The 27,976-nt window shown below is 42.5% G+C and overlaps 1 protein-coding gene across 25 annotated transcripts in view; it reads right to left on the bottom strand.

Annotated features, from left to right (window-relative positions):
- The window catches only part of LOC132870726 (protein NLRC5-like), a 930,547-nt gene that overhangs the window by 545,851 nt on the left and 356,720 nt on the right, over positions 1–27,976 (bottom strand). For all 25 annotated transcript variants that reach the window (XM_060904521.1, XM_060904530.1, XM_060904519.1 and 22 more), the window contains 4 exons: positions 24,702–24,896; positions 19,585–19,758; positions 14,382–14,555; positions 1,903–2,076 (listed from right to left, as the gene is read on the bottom strand). In XM_060904521.1, coding sequence (XP_060760504.1) covers positions 1,903–2,076; positions 14,382–14,555; positions 19,585–19,758; positions 24,702–24,896 — 717 coding nt within the window. The remainder of the gene's footprint in view (positions 1–1,902; positions 2,077–14,381; positions 14,556–19,584; positions 19,759–24,701; positions 24,897–27,976) is intronic.

The raw sequence follows: 27,976 nt of genomic DNA, 5'->3' as shown, positions 1-27,976 counted from the left end.
TGCTTTCAGATGAATTTTAAATCAATTTTACTGAACAACAAAAGACACCTGGGAGGAAAAAGTCGGATTAAATAGAATAGAGCAGGGGTTCTCAACCTTTTCTACTTTAAGGCCCACCTAGTCATACTTGTAACGAGTCGGGGTCCATTAAAAAAGATCCCCAATTATTTTGGCTCATCTATTCTATCAGAATCTAATAATCTATTGTAAAGTGTATTAATGGGATGCGATATCACTCCCTGTTACAGATTGGAGCCCAGGAATTAAATAAATACAATAAAAGCAAACTGTTTTTAATTGTAGGTATTGTATTTAAAACTGTATGAATGTGCCAGAAGTGAACATAAAACCATGCAGGACATTCTCAGTCAAAAGGGATTAATGATCCAAAAGTGGAGTCTGGTCTTTTAACACAAGAACTTATTGCCATGTTCGCATACAACAAACAAACAAGTTATTAAGACCGAGAAGTACACTCAAAAGAAGTGGATATAGAACCCACTCAATGGGATAGACCCTTACACGCTAACAAAGAAGGATTTTTCCTACGAGTTGGAAAATTATTCATCCGTTGAGTTCGCCGACATCTCAAACTACCTGATGCTGCAGACATCGTTCTACACGCACACACAGATGAGAACCTGGAAGAGCATGGACGTGTACAACTTTATATATGTGGCTGAGTTAAAGATCTGGGGATCAGGACACTACAAGATAGACGGCAGTAGACGGATCTAAATGCAGGAAGAATGCATTATATATTAGCAGGCGTGATATTTAAGCCAAGTTTATTTGTATTGCGCTTTTAACAGTCGACACTGTCACAAAGCAGCTTTACAGAGAATTAAAGACTTTAAACATGAGCTAATTTTAACCCTAATTTATCCCCAATAATCAAGCCTGTGGCAAGAAAATAACTCCCTCAGACGACATGAAGAAACCTTGAGAGGAACCCGACTCAAAAGGGAACCCATCCTCATCTGGGTGATAACAGATAGCATGATTATAAATAACTCGCTTCTATAACTGTGTCCTACAGAGTCACAAAGTATAACTGTGTAACCAGGAAATTCATTATAGATTTAACATGAAGTCGGTTTTGTTGAAGTTATAAACGGTTCATGATAACTGCAGTCCTAAAGTTAGCAAGTCAGCTGTAGTCTTCAGGCATAAATGTATTACTGTAAGTGTCCAGAGTGTCTTCCAAGTGGGTTTTTTTTTTTTTTGAACAAAAGCAAAACAGAAAGCAGAGTATTTAAACAGCGTTATAAACATGGCTAGAAACAGATGTAACAGTGATAATGACAATACTTTGCAAAGTCTCTGTGAAAACAGTGTCCGTATCTGCGTGTGCTGATTGCGCTCAAATCAGGTGTCAGGTGTTTCCCATAACGACTGGGTCCCAAATGCGCGCACAACACACTCCATGAGCACACACGGCCGCTCGAGCTGTGTCAGACTCAAGCGTGCAAAGGCACGACAGTCAAGTGTTTGCCTGCTGTGTGACCACAACTTTTAGCTCATGTGTACATCACCATGCATTGCCACCAAAATGCCTCATTTTCATCGATAACCCACTGCAAAGCATCGCGAGCTGTAGTGCGACCGTAGCTTAATGAGGCGGATGTGACGTCGGATGCAACCCAGTAATTTTACCTTACTATGAGAAAAAAAATTTAACTTCAATTTGGGGGGGAGTAGCAGGCTACGAGATGGTGCTTTGCAGCCCACTAATGGGCTGCAGTGGTTGAGAAACAGTGGAACAGAGTTAAAATTTCTAAAACTGCTTTCATTTCATGGCCTGGTCATGTGATATTTACTGAAATTAAAGAAAAATGATAATGATCTTAAAATTATTATTCTTTTTTTTTCCAACATCTGCCTCAAAAGGTTATCACTTACCTGAGTGTCTGTAGTTTGTAACGTTCATCATCCTTAAGAGCAGAGAGCAGCTCCTTTCCTGAGTCTCTGATTTTATTCCCAGACAGACCCAGTACTCTCAGGTGTGAGGGGTTTGATCTCAGAGCTGAAGCGAGAGCAGCACAGCCTTTATCTGAGACACCACACCGCTCCAACCTGCAGAGACACAATGACACACTTCACTGCCTCAGTTTATGAACATCAAGATATGTGTGTGTGTGTGTGTGTGTGTGTGTGTGTGTGTGTGTGTGTGTGTGTGTGAGAGGGAGAGAGATGGGAATACATGATTAGTGTTGGATGGAAATGATTTTCATTGGTTTTGTAAACAGACTTTCTTTGTAATTTATAACAGTTTGATTGTTCAGTGTTGTTTCTGACAGTGGACACATGAACAGAGACTTTCGTGAGTTCGAGAGATTTCTGCAGCTGTTCTGCTCTCCTCTGCTTTCTCTTTCACCTCCTTCAGTATTACATGCCGGGCTGTCAGTGTGACTTTTGCAGGATGCCTCAATCTTAGGCAGAGGAGCAACAGCACTGAATCTGCTCTCTCTCTCTCTGTGCGTGCGTCCATGGATTTGGCCTTTTTTTTGCCATTTTGTGCAATGGAAGTAGTTAAGCTGCTCGCTGAATAAGGAAGTGACAGTTCACTAGTTAGAATCATAAATAAATTTCAGACATTAATGCAAATAATCAAACAACTTTATACTTTCAACTTATTTGCAATATTTACAAATTATTCCACCACTGCAGGCTCCGATATGCTCAAGTTTGAGATGTCAGTCATGTTCTTTCCCGATTTACTGACTGGTAGTTGGTTACAAGGTTCCGCCCCTTTGAGAGATCTACCGATCCTAATAAGGAGAAGCCGTGCGTCCAGGTGGGACAAACGAAAAACGCGTTATCCAGTAAAACGCTGAGATTTTTTTGATTCACTAAAATAATGTCTGCAATGTCTCTCTCACACACGGTTCACATTTATTTTTTTCCCTTTTCATATACTACCTCAATTCCTCATGCCATCAGACTTCTCAACTCTGAGGAACTGGTCTGATTCTCACGGACTGTTGAACACACCACTCACACTACACTCTTTACACAGTCAACAATAATGCACTATTGCTTTACAATGTCTCTCACACACAAGGTTTACATTTATTTATTCCCTTCTCATAGACGACCTCATTATGCACACTCAACTCCGCACTTTATGTTGTTTGTGTAGTTTATTGCCTGCAGTGTTGCACTCTTGCACTTTGTTGTATTTGTAGACCTATGATTTTTTATTTATTTTTTTATTGGATTTCATCTACTCACTTTACACAATACAATAATAAAAACAAGAGACAGAGACATACAATAAAAAAAACTAACAAAACTTAAATATGCGCGCAGATGAGGGGCGAACTAACGGACTCGAGGTCCCATAAAGTAAGCCCCATTTACAAAACACGAAGAAAAAAAAAAAACATTATATTACACTACAAAAAATACAACAAAACAGCGCAACTTACGTGCAGCAGTTCATTCTATGTGTTGATCTGCAGTATGGGCAAACGGTTTTCCAGGAGCATACGTGCTGGGGGTCAAAAACATTTTAATTTTTCAAGATAGTGAATTCTAACACGGTCTTTAAAAAGAAAGTAGCTTCCAGATTGTCTAATTGGGAGAGGGAGATTATTCCAAATTGGTACAATTCCGTTAAAATAGGAGTCTCTAAACAGTGAGGTGCAAAAACGCATAGGCTTGAGATTTAAATTTGTAGATGCACTTCTGGTTCGGCCGCTTGATAAGAGAAAATGGTTATTATTGTGAAAGCTCACTAGCTTGTTTAGACATTTAAAGAAATAACAAAGATCTCTATATTCTAACCAGTAAGAAATTGGCAGCATATTCAACTTGAGTAAGCGGGTTTTATAATCCAGCCTTAATTGATGGTGGGGATGGCACCCCAGGATGAAGCGGGTTGCGCGCCTCCGGACGCTCTCCAGTAACTTAAGATCAGTAATAGATGACTGGGGCGCCCAGACTTCGCTAGCATAGCCAAGATTACTAGGCACAAAACACAGGTAAAGTAGTTTCTTGCGGTCAGCCTCTATGAAGCTATTACAAATGACGACGCAAAAAACTGCACTTGCGATTAGCCTTTGCGACAATGATGGAAATGTGCAAGCTCCAAGTAAGCTTGCATGAGATTGTGACCCCAAGATCCTTCTGGGAAGGCACAACTGACAAGATGTGACCTCCCAGGGTATAGGGACTGGCCGCAATAGACGGAATGTTACTTTTGCGTTTTCTTGAAATTCTGAGACGACATTCGCACTTATCTACATTAAATGAGAGCCCCCAGAGCTCGGTCCATTTAAACATAGAACACAGGTCATGCTGCAACAATTCACAGTCGTTAGCCGTCCTTACAACCCTATAGCACTTGGCATCATCAGCGTAGAGAGCCATTTTGGTGTTGGTGCTTATCACTTCAGAGAGATCATTTATATAAAGAAGAAACAAGAATGGTGCTAGCAGGCTGCCTTGAGGAACCCCAGAGGTAACTCTCGCCCATGGTGAAAAAGCCCCGTCCAAGAGAACACACTGAGTTCTGCAACCAAGGTAGTCCGCAAACCAGCTATGTAGAGAGCCCGTAATACCAAACAGGGAAAGTTTGTAAAGAAGGCGACCATGAGGGACTGAGTCGAACGCTTTACTGAAATCGAGATAGAGCAGATCGATTTCCTGTCCAGCATCCAGCGCTGTCCGTAATTCATGCAAGACCCCAAGAAGCTGTGTTACACAAGATCTTCCTTCAATAAAACCATGTTGCAGCAAAAATAGCAGATCAATAAGCTCTGGGACCAATTTGCATAAAACGCAGTGTTCACAGAGCTTACTAATGATGGGCAAAAGGGAGATCTGCCTATAGTTTGAAATGTCTGTGTAGTAGTTCGGATGGTTGGGTGGAGCATAGAAGGATGGCAGGCCAGAACTGAGTTCACAAAACCCGTTTATTATAGCTTTTCAGCCTTAACTACACACATATACACACACACACACACACTCCAGTCGTCTGGTTGGGGAGAGAGCTCTCTCTGCTCTCGCTCTCTCTCCTTAAATAGGGCACGGTCACTGGGGAAGACACACAAACACATTAATCAACCTCAGGTGCAGTGATTCTGCCACTTCTCTTCCCTGACTCCGCCCTCCGGTCACAGACCGACGCTTGGCCACACCCCTGCTGCCACATACCCCCACCGCCTGACTCAGGCCGGGTGGCTGTCTGGCCTGCAGCCGACCCCCCCCCGACGGGAGAGGAAGTCTGCCACGGCCATCTGCACCCCCGGCCTGTGGATCACCTTGAAGTTGAAGGGTTGGAGTGCCAGATACCAACGGGTGATCCGCGGGTTGGCATCCTTCAGGTGGTGGAGCCACTGGAGGGGCATGTGGTCCGAACAGAGAGTGAAAGGGCGTCCCAGCAGGCAGTAACGGAGGGTGAGGACCGCCCACTTGATCGCCAGGCACTCCTTTTCAATGGTGCTGTAGCGCCCCTCACGCACCGACAGCTTCCTACTGATATGCAACACTGGGCGGTCCTCCCCCTCCACCTCCTGGGACAAAACAGCCCCCAGCCTTCTGTCCGACGCATCTGTCTGTAACATAAAGGGGAGAGAAAAGTCAGGGGAGTGTAAAAGTGGCCCCCCACACAGTGCAGCCTTTACCTCAGAAAAAGCCCACTGGTATTGTTCCGTCCACTGGACCAGATCTGGTGCCCCCCTTTTAGTTAGATCAGTCAGCGGGCTGGTGACGTCCGAATAGTTAGGTATAAACCTACGATAATAGCCAGCCAGCCCCAGGAACTGTCTCACCCCCTTTTTGGTCTTGGGCCTCGGGCAGGCCGCAATTGCTGCGGTCTTGTTAATTTGGGGACGCACCTGCCCGTTGCCCAAGTGGAAGCCCAGATACCATACTTCCACCTGCCCTATCGCACACTTCTTTGGGTTGGCTGTGAGACCCGCTCGCCTCAGCGACCTAAGGACGGCCCTCAGATGTTGGAGGTGCCTCGGCCAGTCATTACTATAGATAATGATATCGTCGAGGTAGGCAGCCGCATAGGTGGTGTGGGGGCGGAGGACCCTATCCATCAGCCGCTGAAACGTAGCGGGTGCCCCAAACAGCCCAAAAGGAAGTGTGACAAACTGGTGTAAGCCGAATGGTGTGGAAAAGGCTGTTTTTTTCTTGGGATAATGGAGTCACGGGGATCTGCCAATAACCCTTTGTCAAATCCAGTGTCGAGTAAAAGCGAGCTGTGCCTAGTCGATCAAGCAACTCATCAATACGAGGCATTGGGTATGTGTCGAATTTAGACACCGCGTTGACTTTCCTATAGTCTACACAGAACCGGACCGACCCGTCGGCCTTGGGTACCAAGACCACCGGGCTGCTCCAGTCACTGTGGGACTCCTCGACGATGCCCATTTCGAGCATGGCCTCGAGTTCTTCCCGAACCACTTTTTTCTTGTGTTCGGGTAGCCTGTAAGGGCGGCTACGCACTACCACCCCCGGGGGCATCTCAATGTGGTGCTCTATGAGGTTGGTGTGGCCGGGCAGGGGGGAGAATACGTCCGAAAACTCGGTCTGCAACTGGGCAACCTTCGTGAGTTAGGTCGGGGAGAGGTACGTGATGCCAATGTTCCCTTTTGAACCTCCAGCCCCAGCTCTGCCTTCTCTGGAACCACCGACACCAACGCCACGGGGACCTCCTCATGCCAGAGTTCGAGCAGATTGAGGTGGTAAACCTGTAGCGCCCCACCCCTGTCCGTTCGCCTCACCTCATAGTCAATGTCCCAGACTCGCCGTGTGACCTCAAAGGGTCCTCGCCACTTGGCGATCAATTTGGAGCTCGATGTGGGCAACAGTACGAGTACTTTATCTCCCGGTGCAAACTCCCTGAGGCGCGTACCCTTGTTTTACAGGCGGGTTTGTCATTCTTGGGCCTGCCGCAAATTCTCCTGGGTTAGGTGGGTGAGTGTGTGGAGTTTTGCGCGCAGGTCAATAATGTATTGGATTTCATTTTTACTTGAAGGTCGCTCCTCCCAATTTTCCCGCAGCACATCTAGAATGCCGCGCGGCTTACACCCATATAACAATTCAAATGGGGAGAACCCCATGGAGGCTTGGGCGACCTCTCGCACTGAAAACAACAAGGGTGCGAGCCACTTATCCCAATTACGTGCATCCTCACTTACGAATTTTTTAATTATATTCTTGAGGGTGTGATTGAACCGTTCAACTAAACCGTCCGTTTGTGGGTAATACACGCTGGTGTGGATCGGCTTAATACCCAACAACCCATACAGTTCGTTCAGTGTACGTGACATAAATGAGGTGCCTTGGTCAGTCAGAATCTCTTTCGGGATTCCAACTCGGGAGATAACACGGAAGAGCGCTTCCACAATACTGCAAAGATATTGCAAAGAGGCACCGCTTCCGGGTATCACGTTGCATAGTCCACCAGAACTAAAATAAAGTGATACCCTCGTGTTGACCGATCTAATGGCCCAACGAGATCCATCCCAATTCTTTCGAATGGGGTCTCGATTAATGGGAGAGGGCGCAAAGGCACTTTTGGAATGGCTGCTGGATTTACTAACTGGCATTCGCGGCACACCGTACACCACCTACGGACATCGCCGCAAATCCCTGGCCAATAGAACCGGGCCATAATTCGGGCTAGTGTTTTATCCTGCCCTAAGTGTCCAGCCATGGGATTAAAGTGAGCCGCCTGGAATACCAATTCCCGGCGGCTCTTCAGAATCAACAGCTGCGTGACTTGCTCTTTAGTTTGAGTGTCCTGCGTCACTCGGTATAATCTATCCTTCATAATTGCAAAGTAGGGGAAGGACGGGGTGGCGTTTGGCTGGAGCATTTGACCATCGATTACTCTCACTTGGTCAAATGCATGCCGCAGAGTCTCATCTCGCGACTGCTCTAATGGAAAATCCGCGAGGGATTCCCCAATACAGAGAGGAGGAGCCGGCGGCTCCTCACTCTGACGCGGAGATGACGTAGACGGCTCTGTGACAGCTGCTCCCGCCAACGCGACACCGGGACCTCCCCTTATTAAACTACGGCAGGATCCACTCTTCACTAGGTGACTCATTAATTCCCCAAATCCCGGCCAATCCGTCCCCAAAATTATCGAGTGGGTAAGGCGAGGATTAACCACCGCCTTCACTATAAATTTTTCCCCTCGAAAAAAAAGTGGACCGACACTAAAGGGTAGTTGTGAACATCCCTGTGCACACACAACACCTTCACCAATTGCGCTCCTCCCAATGCCTCGTCTTGCACCAGGTATTGGTGGATTGAGGTCTGATTACAACCAGAATCCACCAACGCCTGATGTGTATCCCCTTGGATACTCACCGGTATGCGATACACTCTGGCCAGATCGAGGGCGGCTCCTGGTGCGTCGGGGATCCGAACCACCACGCCCACCTCCATTACCGAGCACTGCTGTTGGAGGTGGCCCGGCTCCCCGCAGCGCCAGCAAACCGGCCCGGGCTTCCTCTCTGCACTGGTGCTCTGGGGCTCACTCACCTGGGGGGGGGGGACAGACACAGAAGGGAGAAACGGCAGGGCACTGGCCAGCTGGGGTGGGGCAACGGGGCGAGGATGAGACACAGGAGGGGAGAGAGAGAGAGAGAGAGAGAGAGAGAGAGAGAGAGAGAGAATGGGGAGAAGAGGTTGTCTGCTGTCCTGCTGTCAGGACAGCCGCCAAATGGTCCTCCGCCAGCTCGATTGCCTGATCCAGCGACGCAAGGCGGTGGCACTGGACCCACTTTGCAGCTCTGGCTGGTAGACGTGCGATGAACTGCTCCAACACCACCTGGTCGATGATCCCCTCGGCATCGCGGTTGTCAGCCCTCAACCACTGTCCGCAGGCGTCCCAGAGTTGCTGGCCAAACGCGAACGGCCGGCTGACTTCCTCCAAGCACAAAGCGCGGAAGCGCTGCCGTTGTTGCTCGGGGGTGCGCCCCACATGCTGGAGGACGGCCCGGCGAAGGTCCGCGTAGGCCAGCCGGCAGTCGGCGGGGAGCTGTAGCGCGGCCAGCTGCGCCTCTCCCATTAGCAGGGGGATAGAGGCGCGCCGTGTGCTGTTCCACCGGCCACCCCGAGGTCTCTGCTACCTGCTCAAAGAGCGTGAGGAAGGCCTCGGGGTCGTCCTGCGGGCCCATCTTCGTCAGGGTGAAGGGGGACGGCCCCACGGCGGCAGACCCCGCCAACGCGAGAAGGTGCCGGAACGCCTGTCGCTCTTCCTGCTGAGGCAGCACCAGGGCCTCGAACCACTGTTCCTGTTCCTTCCGGAGGGCGACTAGTGCCTGGTGCTGGCTTTGCTGGGCCGTGGTGAGGGCGTGGACCAGCTTGGCAAAAGGGGAGGACTCCATCGGGTTGTTCTGCTTCGGTGCTCCAAGCCCCGGGTTTCGGCACCACTGTAGCAGTTCGAATGGGTGGGTGGAGCACAGAAGGATGGCAGGCCAGAACTGAGTTCACAAAAGCCGTTTATTATAGCTTTTCAGCCTTAACCCCCCCCCCCCACACACACACACACTCCAGTCGTCTGGTTGGGGAGAGAGCTCTCTCTGCTCTCGCTCTCTCTCCTTAAATAGGGCGCGGTCACTGGGGAAGACACACAAACACATTAATCAACTTCAGGTGCAGTGATTCTGCCACTTACCTCCCCTGACTCCGCCCTCCAGTCACAGACCGACGCTTGGCCACGCCCCCGCTGCCAGAGTCTGCTTTGTCACCTTTTTTGTATAGAGGACAGATGTTAGCATTCTTCCACTTGCAAGGTAACCTTGCAGAACTTAGTGACTGGTTGAAAAGCATACAAAGTGAAGGCATGAGCTCACAAGCACACTCCTTTAAGATCTTGGGATGGATATTGTCTGGTCCAGGAGTCTTAAATGGATCAAGGCGATTAAGTGCTGACAGTACGTCTTCCTCAGATAGAATAATGGACTCCAAACGTAAATCCGTGAAAGGCGTTGAAGGCAGATTGTTGGGGATAGAAAAATCGTCATTAAACACGGACGAGAAGTAATTATTGAAAGCATTTGCCTTCTCTTTAGCTTCGGTGAATGAAGACCCATTCAGGTTGACTGTTTCCGGTATCGAAGAACTTTTAGATAGACGACTGAAGTAGCTCCAAAAACGCTTAGGCTGAGAAAAGCACGAGTCCGAGATATCTTTGATGTAAGTTGCATGCTTAGTCCGTACTAGATATTTAAGGTCTTTGCATAACGAGCGAAATTTATCCCACAGGCTCGAGCTGTCCTTGCGAATGGCCTTTTTCCTTGTGGTATTCCTTTTGTGGAGCGCGTGAAGTACTTCTCCGTCGAACCAGGGCGGCATAACAAACTTCCTTATTTTCCGTTTTGGAATGAAACGTTCAACCTGACTCAAAAGAGCAGACTTCCAAGAAAGCCAGTTTTCTTTGATTGACTGATCCGGCGAGATAGCACTTGTCAGAGGATTATTAAACAAGTGATTTCTCAAACCTTCAAAGTCAGCTTTTTGAAGATTGAACGATTGCTGGCTGATGTTATTGTTTTTATTCAGAACTCTTGAAGTGAAATGCAAATCAAAGGTTACTGCTTTGTGATCCGACTTCAAAGCGACACCCTCTCCGCCAGTCACATCGATGTTGGAGACACCTTCAACAATAGTGGTCAACAATAGATCCAGAATATTGTTTTTGCGTGTCGGAGATTCAATTAGCTGGAACACATTCTTGTCTATGAGTTGTTCACAGAATGAAAATAAGGTTGAATTCGAAGAGTCACAAAAACCAGAACCTTCGATCCAAGTCACTTCGGGGAGGTTAAAATCACCAACAAAAACCAACCTGTCATAACTGACAGAGTTCAAGATGTTAATAAAATCATGAAGCCAGGCGACGGAAGCGCTTGGGGGTCTGTAAAAAACCGCTAACAGAACCTTTCCACAGTTATTAGTGATTATCTCTATAGCCAAATACTCAATGACCGAGCAGTCGCACAACTTTACTTGTTTACAGTGCAAAGAACTGCGACAAGCAATCAGTACTCCCCCTCCTTCCAAATCCAAACACCGCAAACTGTCCCTGTCGCATCGATATAAATCATAGCCCCATGGCAAAACTCCAGAGTCCGAAATGTTATTATTTAACCAAGTCTCTGAGACAAATACCATGTCAAAGTTGTTAGCATAGACCATGTCTTGAAAAGGGCGCAGTTTGTTGCCGGACTTGATGCTGCGAGCAGTTTGGTAAAAACAGCGAAGAGAGGGAAACTTGTGATTCGAGTCATCAGACGAAAGAGTGAGATCTCAGCTCGACCGAGCGCTAGCCATAGAGCCTGCACACACTCGAGCAGCCCGTCGCTCAAGGATGACGTGATGTGTAATGTAGCACCATGGTCCTGGAGAAACCTTGAGTTTTAACTGTGTACTGTACCAACTGTATATGGTTGAAATGACAAATAAAAAAGCCTTGACTGTGATATTGAACGACACCAAAACTGATGAATAAAATAGACACTTTGGGGAAACGTTTCATTGCTGCATTTTAATGAAATGTGAGGGGAAGCCGGGCTTCCAGTGTCGTCTTAAAGCAAATCACCACTGACAGAGATGGACTGGAAGATTTTTTACTATTTTAAAGTGCATATCACGGGTAAATTCAGGAGCAAGATCAATGTAATTCTCCTATTTTATATTAAACTTTGGTCAAATATCTGTCACATTCTGCATTCTCTGCAATTTTTTTACCTTGCGCAATACCAGAAAAATTCAGTTGAAATCAAGCCATTTGAGGAGAATTGGTCTGCCTCTGAAAAAACTTGGCATTTGGATTTCCCGACAAACATTGATTTTCGTGACATCGCGTGCAGGACTCCACTAGAGCCCTGCACTCCCGCGGGAGTTCCGCGGGTCCCGACGCAAAGCAGTGCGGCGTGGGACAAATTTTGAAAGCTCATTGCGGGCGCGGGTGGGAGGGGGAGTGCACAATGCGGGAGCGGGCGGGAGAGGTGATAAGCTGCAGTCCCGCTAACTAAAAATGTGTTTAAAATAAAATTTATAAATTATTAATTTATGTCTATCATATATAATTTGTGCTGGATATTTTATTTGGCATTAATAACATTTTAAGATGCCTAAATTTGCGGATGTGGTCTAATCTCGCGTACGTTTCCAATTCCTTTCTGCTCTTCCGTGTTTGAGATCTCCGATCATGGCAGAAGAGCAGAGCTCCTCTACTGAAGCTCACTTGGAATCATAACGCCACAGACTCGGAAGTGGGAGTGCGAGTGCGCAAAGCAAGAGCTGTCAATCAAAGCGAGAGCTGTCAATCATGAGCGCATGCAGCGCTCAACTTGGAATGTGTCAGCAGAATGTCAGAGTCTAAACAATAAACTTACAATAAACCTAACAATGCCACCTATAAATACACAACATGTAGATCTACATAACATTATCTGTGCCATCTCACAGCAGTTTGCTTAGCTATTTTTAATCAGGGCAAATAGCCTTATAGCGAAAACTAGTATATGATGCTTTAATTTATGGAGATGCCTTTTGTTTACACGTGATTTCCAAATGAGGGGTATTGCAATTTTATATTAGTCTAAATGAACATCTACACCAAGTTGCAAGCATCAGGGGAAGATTATGGATGCACCAAATTTGGCTTAACGGTCATTTAATGGTGAAATGCCGTTCGCACTGTCAGCCAACTTTGGGTCGTTTCTCTGAATTCCGACAATAAACGAGACCATCCGAACACATCTGAAAACATCGTGGTTTGAACTGTGTTGGTTCAGACCAAGTTGGTACTACAGCTTTGGGAAACAGTCGTTTTTTGGATGTTAGTTAGTTCAAACTTGCATCGTACCATATTGGTTTAATGCTAACTTGGTTGGTTTTTGGGAAACGCACCCCTGAACGTGAGCTGTAGATATTTATGCTCAAATCCACTCAAAGTAAGGGGCGGGGCACCGTCACACTGTGTCTTTAAATTATATAAATTTCTTATAGGCCTACTTGTATTTCCTAGAATGTAATTGTGAGGAGTGACATATAAGCTATGTGCAATGTACAATATTCTTAATATCCACTGTAGATTTTGGTAGGTGTGTTGGGTATCTCTGTAAAGCCTCAGCTGCGCATGCCGCCTGGCAACGCGCACCCTCGCTATGTGCGCTAGGTGAAGGATCGGTCAGTGGAGAGCTCAGCTAAGCTCAGCATGTTTAATTCCCCAAGCCAATGACAAGAACTTTTGTGAGAAATAACGCGGACGTCTGCATCATGCGGGATTTGCGGGCGGGAGCGGGACAAAATATGGTAGGCGCGGGCGGGACTGAAAATCATAATTCTTTGCGGGAGCGGGACTGCACAATGTGGGAACGGGACTGAAAATTCTGTCCCGCGCAGACCTCTAGACTCCACCTACTGAATCCTACGTCAGCGCTGGTTTGTTTATGAGAAAACGACCTGGTGGTTTTCTGCAAATTTCTTCAACATTATCGTGTAATTATTAAAATGGTTAACAGATGTATCGTAGGAGGGTGTAGCAACACCAATCATGATGGGATTAGTACTCATCGTTTCCCAAAAGACCGGACAATGAGAGAGAAATGGGAGCGCTTGGTCTACACAGGCTGTGCACTGAAACCGTGCAAAGCTCGCACAGCCTGCTGGCGCTTCTGCAGATAACGTCACGAACCTGGCTCCAGACTCCACTGGGATTTTTCCAGATGCGTTTTGTTATTTTATTTTTTTCTGCTGTAGACAGATGGCCTTGTGCAAAATTACCCTTCTGGATGAGTGTGTAAAGGGACATACTTTCATTAAAAATAAATAAATAAATAAATAAATAAATAAATGGTCCAGAATATGCACTTTAACATGTATTATTATTATTATTACTAAAATAACGTATTTGAAAAATTCAACATTAACTACTCGTAAAGGATTGTTGCCATGGCTTTCAGGTTACTGGAAGTTCTTTTCTGCTCCTATTTTAAGCATCAGTTCTATGGCATTAACGTCTCATTTTAGTTTTAAACTCTATATTCCTGAGATCATTTCCACCATGTCACTGCTGCTTTAAACCCTGCAGCTCACACAGAGGGCAGTTAGTTTGTGTCTCAGGTGCAGTTTGTGTGATTAGTTACAGTGTTGTAGTAAATTTCACTGTGATTTCAGACACATTGCAGTCTGATCAAGTCCCGTTTTGTGCTGCAGCTTCTCACATACGTCCATCTGACCCAAAGACTCTGTGACAAATCATCAGTGTGCAGTGAAAAGAAACAATCTTCCTCCTCAGGACATTGATGATGAACCTAAAACCTCTGCTTCAGTCTCACTATTAGAGAATGTGTTTTACTGAGGAGCAGGTCATGTGACTCTCAGAGAGATGATCTTACCACAGTGTCTCCAGTTTACAGTGAGGATTCTCCAGTACAGCACAGAGACGCTTCACTCCTGAGTCTCCCAGATTATTATTATTCAGATCCAGGTATCTCAGGTGTGAGGGGTTTGATCTCAGAGCTGAACTCAGAGCAGCACAGCCTTCATCTGAGACACCACACCGCTCTAACCTGCAGAGACACAATGACACACACTTCAACAGATTTTCATCTTGGTTTAATTCTTACTTTAAAGATGAGGAGTGTAAAATTAATGTTATTATTCAGAATGTCATGATTTAATATCACCTGTTTATTCTCATTAACAGTGTAATTAATAATGATAATACTGAGTGTTATATTTAGTTTCCAGGGATGAGAGTGAAAAATATTAAAAAAGTCTGAAAAAAGCCGGGGGTTTGGGGGTCGCAGGCACCCAGCGGGGCCCAGGGGCAGAGACCAGGGAGCTAATGATTTTTGGCTATTTTTTTTTACCCCAAAACCATTAAATTTTATCAGCAAAAAGTTGCAGTTTATTTGGAAATAAATTCCCCTTCTTGGTGGACGACCAGGTGAAAATGATTAATAGGGTACACGAGACTTGTTTTTAATCAATTCACATTTGATGATTTCAAAAAATCAATGCACCTTTTAATATATACAAGAGCTCTACAGTATTATATTTCTGCATTTTTGCTATTCATGTCTTTGTTAACATGTGGATATCAGTGTAAATGAATGAATATATAATTTTTTAAATATACAACCCCGATTCCAAAAAAGTTGGGACAAAGTACAAATTGTAAATAAAACGGAATGCAATAATTTACAAATCTCAAAAACTGATACTCACAATAGAACATAGACAACATATCAAATGTTGAAAGTGAGACATTTTGAAATTTCATGCCAAATATTGGCTCATTTGAAATTTCATGACAGCAACACATCTCAAAAAAGTTGGGACGGGGCAATAAGAGGCTGGAAAAGTTAAAGGTACAAAAAAGGAACAGCTGGAGGACCAAATTGCAACTCATTAGGTCAATTGGCAATAGGTCATTAACATGGCTGGGTATAAAAAGAGCATCTTGGAGTGGCAGCGGCTCTCAGAAGTAAAGATGGGAAGAGGATCACCAATCCCCCTAATTCTCCGCCGACAAATAGTGGAGCAATATCAGAAAGGAGTTCGACAGTGTAAAATTGCAAAGTTTGAACATATCATCATCTACAATGCATAATATCGTCAAAAGATTCAGAGAATCTGGAAGAATCTCTGTGCGTAAGGCTCAAGGCCGGAAAACCATACTGGGTGCCCGTGATCTTCGGGCCCTTATACGGCACTGCATCACATACAGGCATGCTTCTGTATTGGAAATCACAAAATGGGCTCAGGAATATTTCCAGAGAACATTATCTGTGAACACAATTCACCGTGCCATCCGCCGTTGCCAGCTAAAAGTCTATAGTTTAAAGAAGAAGCCGTATCTAAACATGATCCAGAAGCGCAGACGTCTTCTCTGGGCCAAGGCTCATTTAAAATGGACTGTGGCAAAGTGGAAAACTGTTCTGTGGTCAGACGAATCAAAATTTGAAGTTCTTTATGGAAATCAGGGACGCCGTGTCATTCAGACTAAAGAGGAGAAGGACGACCCAAGTTGTTATCAGCGCTCAGTTCAGAATCCTGCATCTCTGATGGTATGGGGTTGCATTAGTGCGTGTGGCATGGGCAGCTTACACATCTGGAAAGACACCATCAATGCTGAAAGGTATATCCAGGTTCTAGAGCAACATATGCTCCCATCCAGACGACGTCTCTTTCAGGGAAGACCTTGCATTTTCCAACATGACAATGCCAAACCACATACTGCATCAATTACAGCATCATGGCTGCGTAGAAGAAGGGTCCAGGTACTGAACTGGCCAGCCTGAAGTGCAGATCTTTCACCCATAGAAAACATTTGGCGCATCATAAAACGGAAGATACGACAAAAAAGACCTAAGACAGTTGAGCAACTAGAATCCTAAATTAGACAAGAATGGGTTAACATTCCTATCCCTAAACTTGAGCAACTTGTCTCCTCAGTCCCCAGATGTTTACAGATGGTTATAAAGAGAAAAGGGAATGTCTCACAGTGGTGAACATGGCCTTGTCCCAACTTTTTTGAGATGTGTTGTCATGAAATTTAAAATCACCTAATTTTTCTCTTTAAATGTTACATTTTCTCAGTTTAAACATTTGATATGTCATCTATGTTCCATTCTGAATAAAATATGGAATTTTGAAACTTCCACATCATTGCATTCCGTTTTTATTTACAATTTGTACTTTGTCCTAACTTTTTTGGAATCGGGGTTGTATAAAATTCCTTACCAAATGGAGACTGGGCTGCTTTCTCTGAAGTTCTTTTCATCATCGTGATAAGGTTAAAATACTTTTCACAATACAATATTATTCACACGATCAGCTACTGATATCAGAGGCTTTACAGTGGAAGTGTGGCCATCTGTGCTTTTCACCAGTGGTTGATGTATATGAGATGCACTGCTACTATCACTAGTCTGAAGTGATGCTGGTAACTGGTAGTTTGTCCTCAGAAGTTTCAGTTTGTCGAAAATGATATCAGTCTGATATGAAATTTATGTTCTTTGCTGATATACTCTAATCCTTTAAAATGAAGTGCAAACCAGAAAAAAGTTCTGTCATATAATTCTCTTCAGCTTTCTTCTGATGTTATCATGGTAGCAGGAGGCCTTGCATATTAAGCAGGCAACATTCAACATCACTTATCACTTCCCTTTCAACTGTTGTGTGTACTAACTAGGTTTCAGGATGTTGTGTAATGTAATGCATACCAAATGGTCAATTTGAAGATCAAGATGGTGATTGAGTTAAAGAACAGGCATGTACAATGGGCATTACATATTGGAATTTTTTTAAATCAAAAACTATAAGTTCATCTCGGCCTAAAAAATCTGGGCAGACGCTCTCGCGCAGCACATGCCAGCAATTCCCCCCCATGAAATGAGCAATAAGTAGGAGAGTTATACATGGTATCATACCTAAAATTTTATCAGAAATATGGATATGATACTATGATTCTCCACAACATGCTACATTAGATAAGCTAACCTCATTTATAAAAGATACACACATATATGACATGTATTTGATAGATATATATTATATACACCATGGCATTGATTCGTGCAATGTACATTATAAATAATATCATGAATCACTGAACAGGCAAAATAATTTTCGACCTACCTTTGTGTTTTTTGGTGTATATGTGAAGTTCGATAGTCCTTGCCCCTCTACTAGCGGAGTTTATCATCATGTCAGAACACAATGAGCAAAGTACTTTTCCTGGGACGTCTATTTTCCGTATGTGATCACCGAGCTTCGTTGTGACAGTCTGCTTGTCGATCTCGACATTCAGTGTTCTTTCTAACCAAGCCCATCAAAAACAGTTCTTTATTCCTGCACCTTTATCAATCTCCCTCGCTTGATCCTCTTCTTTCTTATCTCGGACTTTTGCCATTGTCGATACGCTAAAATATCCCGCCTGAATACGTGTCTTTCCGATGTTACCAATGCGTATCGTCAAACAGTGTGTACGGTCGGTGAACAGTGATTGCAAGCCACACGTGAAGAGCATGCGTACTTGTGTTTATACACTGCACGCGATGGGATTTCCCGAAAATTCTACCGCAAATAAGTCGAACATTGTCGCAAAAGTGAATGTTATTTACGACATATCAAAAGACTCGAGTGTGTTAACCCGGAGCCCACCAAGAATCAAGACGTTATAAGGTGAGCACAGATCATTAACCATACACCCCCCCGCCGAAAAGTTCTCAACAGATTTACATCGATCTCAAAAATGATCATTTTGGTCTGAAAAAGTCGGAAATCCGCCGATTGGCGGAAAATTCTCATCCCTGAGTTTCTCTCCTCTGTTGAGTGTGATATTAAACCATCAGCAGCTGAAGCTGAACAGAGAACAGCAGAGAGACCATGAACTTTAATCAGAGAGAGAGAGAGAGAGAGAGACTGAATCTCAGATGGTTCTCTACTAGACTTATAGTGCACTACACAGGGGCAATAAACTTGTTTCTCCAGAGTCTACAGAGTGCATTTATAGAACACTATAGATTTATATTATTGTAGAATCAGAGAAGTAAACAATGATTATTCCATATAAATCCTACAAACATTCAGCCACTCGTTCTTGAGACAGCGTGCGAACAAGAATTTCAGAAAAAATGGACAGAAAACCCGAAAACATACCGGTTTCACCTCTCAGTGTCGGGGGAATAAAAATGTCAGTGTAATTTATGATGTTCGTTTGTCTAATTACTTTTTATCCCTCAAAAAGAGGGACCACATATAAACAGTGCTGTAATTTCAACACCAGTCGCCCAATCTGGATGCAAGTTTCATCAAAATAAAGCTGAAGGTCTGCACTTTGAGCTCATCTTCATTATTTAATTTCATCAACAATATACTGTGGGCAAAAAAAAATTATTTAGATTCATATCTAAATCAGGGCTGGATTTAGGGGGGTCCTGGGTTGGGATATGCCCCACCCTAAAACTGTCCCTGCATTGCATCAAGACTTTTTTAGGATCACGTTATCTAGTAAATCAATTCCATCTGGTGTCAAACCTAAAGCCTGAAGGCCAAAATACGGCTCACTGCCTCGTTTCATTCGGCCCGTGTGAACTTGAAAAATAACACTGAAACTACTTTTCACACAAACCCTGATAATTTTATGTAACAAGAAATAAATAGCTTAAAAAATGACTTTGGATCTTCTGTCCTCTACATCTCAGAAACTAATGCAGATACAAGTCCGGAATTTTTCACTATTTATCGGGAATAGTGACATTATTCAAAAAGTTTGAAGCAAATCTGAGATTACCAGTTGGAAACTTTTTTTGTCCAATCTGGTGATTATGCATTTTAATTAATTTCTAAAAGAAAAAATACATTTCAGACACACTGCAGTCAGATCTAGTCATTTTTTGTGCTGCAGCTTCTCACATACGTCCATCTGACCCAAAGACTCTGTGACAAATCATCAGTGTGCAGTGAAAAGAAACAATCTTCCTCCTCAGGACATTGATGATGAACCTAAAACCTCTGCTTCAGTCTCACTATTAGAGAATGTGTCTTACTGAGGAGCAGGTCATGTGACTCTCAGAGAGATGATCTTACCTCAGTTTCTCCAGTTTACAGTGAGGATTCTCCAGTACAGCACAGAGACGCTTCACTCCTGAGTCTTCCAGATTATTACAGGACAGATTCAGTTCTGTCAGGTGTGAGGGGTTTGATGTCAGAGCTGAACTCAGAGCAGCACAGCCTTCATCTGAAACACCACACTTATACAACCTGCAGAGACACAATGACACACACTTCATCAACAGATTTTCATCTTGGTGTAATAGTGGTTGTGAAGATGATGTCTCTCATGTTGGACTGTCTCTATTCTCTTCACCAATCACAAGCTATTATTAATAATGACTCAAACATTCCCACTGTTACTGACATTAAGTTTACTCGAGGTGCAAATGATTCAGCAAGAAGTCAATAATTTAAAGGTTTAATGATCACATATTTAATTGTTAAAGATATTTTAATTATTTCTTGAAAGTAAAAGTGATTCTGAGCAGGGATGCAAACACAACCATGGTCAAAAAAGAGTGAGGTAGCGTGGCGCCGCGGACCCCCCCCCCACCACCACCACCACACACACACACCAGTCAGACTTCATTACGGTCCATCCCGACACAAACGAATTTCGCTTCGCTCTCATTGACTTTGAAAGGAGGCGAAATTCGCCAATGTTTTTGCTTAATTTAGACAGCCTAAGTGACTGTAATGTTGTGGCTACCATAGGGCTGCACGATTATGGAAAAAATGATAATCACGATCATCTTGATCAAAATTGTAATCACGATTATTAATCACAATTATTCTTGATGTTAGGGAAATCACTTACATTTTATTTCACTATATTCAAACAAACAATATGAACAGCTTTCAGTGCAGAATGAAAAAGAGAAATTCTGATTTCCAAATGACAAACAAATGAAATTTATCCAAGAAATTACCAAAGGATGAAGGAACTGAAAACTCAATTGCAACAATTACATAGCATTATACTGAGGCCTACAAGTTTTTAGCTAGAAAGAGCAGCCTATCAACATGCTCTGGCTTTAAACATGAGCGAAGGCAGGTCACAGCATTGCCTCCAGTGCTAAATAGTCTGTTGTTCCGACATAGTTAGCTTTTCTCTCTCACTTCAATCTGTTACCTACTCTCACGCCATTAGGGGGCGAACCGACGCATGTAAGGTTTCATTACTGTGACTTGACTTGCTTGCTTATTTAGGCGGAGTAATGAAACCTTACATGCGTCAGTTCGCCCCCTAATGGTTTGGCGGAGTACTGGTCAAAAAGTGCTTGATCAGATATGCAGCAGAGCTCGCATTTTAAATGGAAATAAATCGCGATTTTCATTTAATTTATTTGTGGCAGCCAAAATCGCGATTTTCGATTAAATTCGATTAATTGTGCAGCCCTAGGCTACCACGGATGGATGTATGCACCACGAACTCATAACACACACATGGGTTACACATTACCATTTGATCACTCGATGTTCTAAAATAGCAGCTAGTCGGGTGCTAACGGTTAGCATTTAACTAAGCCAGACAGCCACAAGCTTTAATAAGACCAATTCTTGCACGTATAGAACGGTATTACAGCACTTAAATATTATCTAGGAACAAAAAACAATCGTCATTAACCCATGTAGACACTACGTTGAGAACATATACAGTCATCATGCAACTCCTCAAATAACATTACGCTTTTCAGGCGTTTTTTACCCCAAGGATAGGTCATGGCTAATATGGTTAGATGAAGGAGGCTAGGTTACGAGAGACAAAGTTAATATATATGGCATATTTCACAAAAATTTGACACCAAGGACTGAAATTCTGTAACAGGCTAATGAAAAGATAATGCATAGGCCATGGCATTTTTCTTTTGTTTCTAGTTTCAACTATAGACCGATTGTGCAATCTAAAAAAACCTGTTCCTGCATAAAGGCACCAGTGTGGATAGAAATTCACCTGATGTGTCCCGTACGTAACCTGTTTTCCCTCAATTTGCGTCAACCTGAGATGATGTATCTATTTTTACAAATGCCCATTCCAATTCGAAGCTGTTCCACTAAAGAATCCTTAATGTTAAGTCACAAGGAATTCTTGAAATATTGTGGAAACCAGATAGAATTTATTTGATATTTGAAACAAAAAAATTTTTAATTATATGTAATTACATATTTTTGTAACGCCAAGCAAAAATTTTCTTTTTAAACTAATAGTTTTGCCAATAAGAATGCCTAACTAAAGTAACTGTTAATATCTGGTCATTTTATGATAATATGACATTATTTCTATCATCCCTCACAAGGAAAGAACTTCAATGTGATTATGTGACTTCCTGACTGCCTATGCAAAATTGGAATTGAAATTGTCCCGTACGTAACCAGATTTTTTCAGTCTTCAGAATTTTTGTAAAATTATGGATTTCATAGACCAGATGCCAGAGGGATAAACTGAATAATGTTGTCGATAATTCGAAGAGGTTATGATTAGATCAATAAACAATTCTTCATTCCACATGGGCTTAGAATGGAAAATGAGAGGTTTGTCCCGTACGTAACTTAATGATTTTATATAGTAACTTAGGGGGATTAGAAATAGTCCTTAGAGGCATCAGAAAGTTTTTTGATTACTTTATTTTATTAGAAAAAGTATCAATTTTCATGTCTAAGCCTAGTGAGCTACCTCGCTTGGACAAAAAGTTCTGTAATGTGAGAGCAATCATAGGGCTGACATTTTTGAATTTTTCATCAAATGTCCCGTACGTAACTGAAATTGTAGCTCTAACTATTTGTCAGGTAAGCCAAACTATGGTTTTGATAGAATGTCTTAGAGCCATATTAAGACCATTTCATCAGACAATCTGAAATATAAATGGTTGACCATGGTATAGGCATTTAAAAAAATGTATTCATATTGTCCCGTACGTAACAACTCAGGGCATAGGTTACGTACGGGACAGTTCCTCTTTAAATCATATATATCGTAAGATTTATCCAACTAGAATTGTTTATTCTTACTAATAGTGACTATTAAGGTGTATGAAAATGAGAAATTAAGAAAATCATTTCATTGCTGTTAAACCTACGGTTCTTCATTCAGACTCTAACTGAAAGTCAATCACAAAAATGCCAACATTCAAGTATTGCATTTCACATAAGAATATAAGTCTGTCCTATTTGTTGAGAGCATATCTCAGATTTGATATTATATGTCACACAGCTAAGATTAGCCCTGGAAATAAACTGAAATTGAGAAGTATATGTATACATACATATGGTGGTTTGCAAAAGTAGTAATCGAGTCTTCACACTTTGTTTTAATTTGAAATACCACAGATATTCCATTTAATTATTTTCTAATAAAAATAACATCAAAGCTGTCAAGGTAAGAAACATCTGCCTAGTTGAGGTAATTGACACTGGCAAAGGTGAGTGAAAAATTATAAATTGGCAAAACTCAAGGCAAAACTGTTCCAACTCCTTCAAGTTAGATGGGTTGCATTGGTGGACAGCAATCTTCAAGTTATGCCACAGATTCTCAATTGGATTGAGGTCTGGGCTTTGATTAGGCCATTCCAAGACATTTAAATGTTATTTTTATTAGAAAATTAAATGGAATATCTGTGGTATTTCAAATTAAAACCAAGTGTGAAGACTCGATTACTACTTTTGAAATGGGGGATACTGGTTATGATGTCATGCCAATCAAATTACATGTGTCACCTTGTTTGACATTCTATTTTCAACGAGGTTTTGAATCGGCTTCTGTTTTTTGTATGTTACATGTACATTTTGAACATTACAGTAAATGAGTTGACTAAACATTGTCTTACAATACATTCCAAATCTTCAGTTATGTATGCAATCCATAAAGTTGGCTCCTTTTTCAGCAATTTTGCAACCTTTTGTTCAGTATTTAACCAGATGTCCCGTACGTAACCATGTGTCCCGTACGTAACCATATACTTTAAATCATGTCTATAGGTTGACCATTACTTCATAATGCTTGATACTGATATAAATATCACTTGTGAATATTCTATCAAATTTATGAATATTTTTGTGACAATTCTGATACTATATAATAGATAAGGATAATTGGAAGGGAATCACATGCTGGCACATTAGGGACACAAAATAATGTGAAAATATTTTCAGTGTTCACTTCTTCCGCTGCCTTCTAAAGAAAAGATCCATTTTGGCAACCTCAAATAGTTTACAGAAATCAATATCAGATCTTTTTTGGCCTTTTATTGTATTACTCTGGGTGCGGTAAGGGCCTTGGTCCCGTACATAACTATTGCTGACTTAGCATGTTCATTGGTCAAAAAAAGTACCGAAACATTAGTTTTTTTCTTAGATTTTTGGCACTCTCATCAGCTGGATACTACTCTCAATGAAAACATACTTTAATTCAAAATTTGGGAAAGTCAATTTTTCAACCCTCTGGTTGACAGCAGTGTCAAATAATTATGAAACATGCCATATATATATATATATATATATGCACAATTATTTTAACACTTACGCTTTGATTGTAGACGAGTAAATGACTTCCACTTCAACGCTGATCGTTTACTCCCAGTCACCAAGGCTCCAAAGAAATACACACTAGTAGATGAAATTCAGCAAGTTGATAAATGAACACACTGATCTGAGGAAAAGCCCGGGAGTCACGTTCCTTAGCAACCAGATTGCCCAGCCATCGGTTCCATCCACTGACAGTGTAGCAGCTAGCAGTTTGTAACGGAACGCTGTTGAATATTATAATAGCAGCTACACTGTCAATCTTACTGTCAATGGTTCCATATATCCACCAGGGGGAACCAAACGTATGGTCTGCACAGTACTCGGGTCTATCATTACTACCAGAGTGGATTACCAGAGAGCAACCCCCCCCCCCCCCCCCCCCCCCCAAAAAAAACCGCTTCAGATCTGCACGAATTACACAAGTCGCCCAAAATGCCGGGGAAAAAGCGGAATGCGCCGAAAAGCGCACCGTTTGCACGCCTGCTGAGGAGAAATGATCACTTCATGACTAATAAATTTGTTATGCATGTTTTACTTTTACAGAAAATTTTAATTGATAAACAACACTGTATACAACTATTAACTGCTGCTTTAGTGAGTTATTATGACTCTCAGAGAGATGATCTTACCACAGTGTCTCCACTTTACAGTGAGGATTCTCCAGTAGAGCACAGAGATGCTTCACTCCTGAGGCTTCTAGTTTATTCCCAGTCAGATCCAGTGTCTCCACAGTCAGATGCAGTTCTCTCAGACTGGAGGTTTCTGAGTTGAGCACTGAGACCAGAGCTTCAGCGCTTCTCCCTTTAATTGCATCACAACTGATCCTGAAGGAAATAAAATAATACATAATAAACTCACACAAATGGATCAAACAGGTCCTCAAATCTGTCACTGCACCATTTCATTTTCATAAATGACAAAAGTACAAACTCCGAGTCGACAACACACTGAAATGCTGTAACAGTAATTCACAGTTAGACCTGTTCGGATTTGAATTTTCTGCTGCGCACGTCATCACTGACACACGGGATAAACACGCAACATCAAATCTGATCACCAAATCGGGAAATAAGAGTCTGATCTCAAATATTTATAAGAGGAGAAAGGAAAAGAGTTTCAAAAGTCAGGTTTAGATGAAGCAGGCAGAGATCAAGGCAGAGTCATATTTATCTGAACAGATCAGACATTTGATTTGTTCTCTAATTAGTGAGCGACTGAAATGATCACAGCCCAGTGCTGAAGGAGTTTTATGGAGCTACTCATGATGAGCTCGTTGGCCAACAGTGTGGTTTTTGTGTGTGTGTGTGTGTGTGTGTGTGTGTTCCCAGGTGCTTATTATTTGTTCCTGGTGCCAGTGATTTACAGACTGGACATGTTCTTCCCCTTACACTCTGTGCGTTGTCTCTCCCTGTCTGACTAAGTAAGATAGTAAGTAAGTAAATAAGTAAAAAAGCGCTACAGCATGGAGAACAACAAAAGCTGTGAGAAGGTCAAAGGAACAAAAAAGTTAAAATTTATGAAGATGTCAGGATATTAGAAAAACAACAACAAAACAAAAACGGGGTGCACCTCTGTACAAAAAAAAAAATAGTAAAACTGGGATTGGCAACTATAGACCAGTCTCCATCCTCTCTGTGGTGTCCAAGGTTCTGGAGAGAGACAGTTATAACCAGTTATATGACCATCTCCAACAAAAGAGTTTCTTATGAATATCAATCTGGTTTTTGACCATCTGTCTCTTCTGATACCCGTCTCATCCACTTGACCGATTATATTTAGAAGCAGATGGACTCAGGAAATTACACTGGAATGGTGTTATTGGATTTGCAAAAGGCCTTCGACATTGTTGATCATGAGATCTTACTGATGAAACTGCAAGCTACTGGTCTGAATGGTGAAGACATTTCAGTCATATTTGACAGGCCGGTCTCAGATAGTTAATGGTGTTCATTCTCCTCCTAGACATATTGTCTATGGGGTTCCGCAGAGTTCAAATTTGGGGCCCCTGCTTTTCTAAGATGATCATTTTACTGAGTTTTGAGGAGACTTGAGAAGAAAGTGTGCTGCTGATCAGAAACGGAAAAGCCGAGATCATCTTATTCAGACAAAAGCAGCAGGATGAAGTCAGAGACAGCAGGGTGTCACAAGGAGACGAGGTGTTCATTTACAATCACTCTCGTGCTCAGACGGGACATTTTGGAGACTCTGACTGACTCCATCTTCTGCTTTCAGATGAATTTTAAATCAATTTTACTGAACAACAAACAGCATTAAAGACAACTGGGAGGAAAAAAATCGGATTAAATAGAATAGAGCAGGGGTTCTCAACCTTTTCTACTTTAAGGCCCACCTATTCATACTTGTAACGAGTCGGGGCCCATTAAAAAAGTTCCCCAATTATTTTGGCTCATCTATTCTATCAGAATCTAATAATCTATTGTAAAGTGTATTAATGGGATGCGATATCACTTCCTGTCACAGATTGGAGCCCAGGAATTAAATACAATAAAAAACAAACTGTTTTTAATTGTAGGTATTGTATTTAAAACTGTATGAATGTGCCAGAAGTGAACATAAAACCATGCAGGACATTCTCAGTCAAAAGGGATTAATGATCCAAAAGTGGAGTCTGGTCTTTTAACACAAGAACTTATTGCCATGTTTGCATACCACAAACAAACAAGTTATTAAGACCGAGAAGTACACTCAAAAGAAGTGGATATAGAACCCACTCAATGGGATAGACCCTTACACGCTAACAAAGAAGGATTTTTCCTACGAGTTGGAAAATATCCATCCGTTGAGTTCTCCGACATCTCAAACTACCTGGTGCCGCAGACATCGTTCTACACGCACACACAGATGAGAACCTGGAAGAGCATGGACGTGTACAACTTTTTATATGTGGCTGAGTTAAAGATCTGGGGATCAGGACACTACAAAATAGACGGCAGTAGACGGATCTAAGTGTAGGAAGAATGCATTATTTATTAGCAGGCGTGATATTTAAGCCAAGTTTATTTGTATTGCGCTTTTAACAGTCGACACTGTCACAAAGCAGCTTTACAGAGAATTAAAGACTTTAAACATGAGCTAATTTTAACCCTAATTTATCCCCAGTGATCAAGCCTGTGGCAACGGTGGCAAGAAAATAACTCCCTCAGACGACACGAAGAAGAAACCTTGAGAGGAACCCGACTCAAAAGGGAACCCATCCTCATCTGGGTGATAACAGATAGCATGATTATAAATAACTCGCTTCTATAACTGTGTCCTACAGAGTCACAAAGTATAACTGTGCAACCAGGAAATTCATTATAGATTTAACATGAAGTCGGTTTTGTTGACGTTATAAACTGTTCATGATAACTGCAGTCCTAAAGTTAGCAAGTCAGCTGTAGTCTTCAGGCATAAATGTAAGTGTCCAGAGCGTCTTCCAAGTGGGTTCATTGGGGGCCAAGCAGCGAAGCTGTGAAGGCACCCATAGGGATTCTACTGTTTCTTATTAGTGATGCAGTGCAAAGCACGGCATCACTATTGTTCTTCTATGTGTTTCTTCTTAAACTTATTCATCTTCCGTACAAATTTTGATTCGTAATAACTCAATAACCGTACATCGCACACAGACAAGCCATATACCAAAATGTGTGGCTCGATCGGACTCGGTGTGTTATTACTTTGTTCGTTATTTTGTGATTTTAATCACCCGAAATTTCCCATTCATTTCTATAGAATTTTTTGAAAAACTTTGCCAGCCCCTTGACCGTCTGGCGAAAAGTTGTGACATTTTGCACACTGATTCTTGACAACCTCAAGGTTCTTCTCAGCAAGTTTCAAGTCACCACCTTAAACTCTCTAGCGGCACCAACAGCTCAAAATCGCACGTACATTTCTGCTTGTAACT

This window comes from Neoarius graeffei, chromosome 22 (assembly GCF_027579695.1).
Source record: "Neoarius graeffei isolate fNeoGra1 chromosome 22, fNeoGra1.pri, whole genome shotgun sequence".
In the NCBI taxonomy this organism is placed as follows: Eukaryota; Metazoa; Chordata; class Actinopteri; order Siluriformes; family Ariidae; genus Neoarius; species Neoarius graeffei.
The sequence above is the reverse complement of the archived record's forward strand: the minus strand, read 5'-3'. Positions and strand labels throughout refer to the sequence as shown.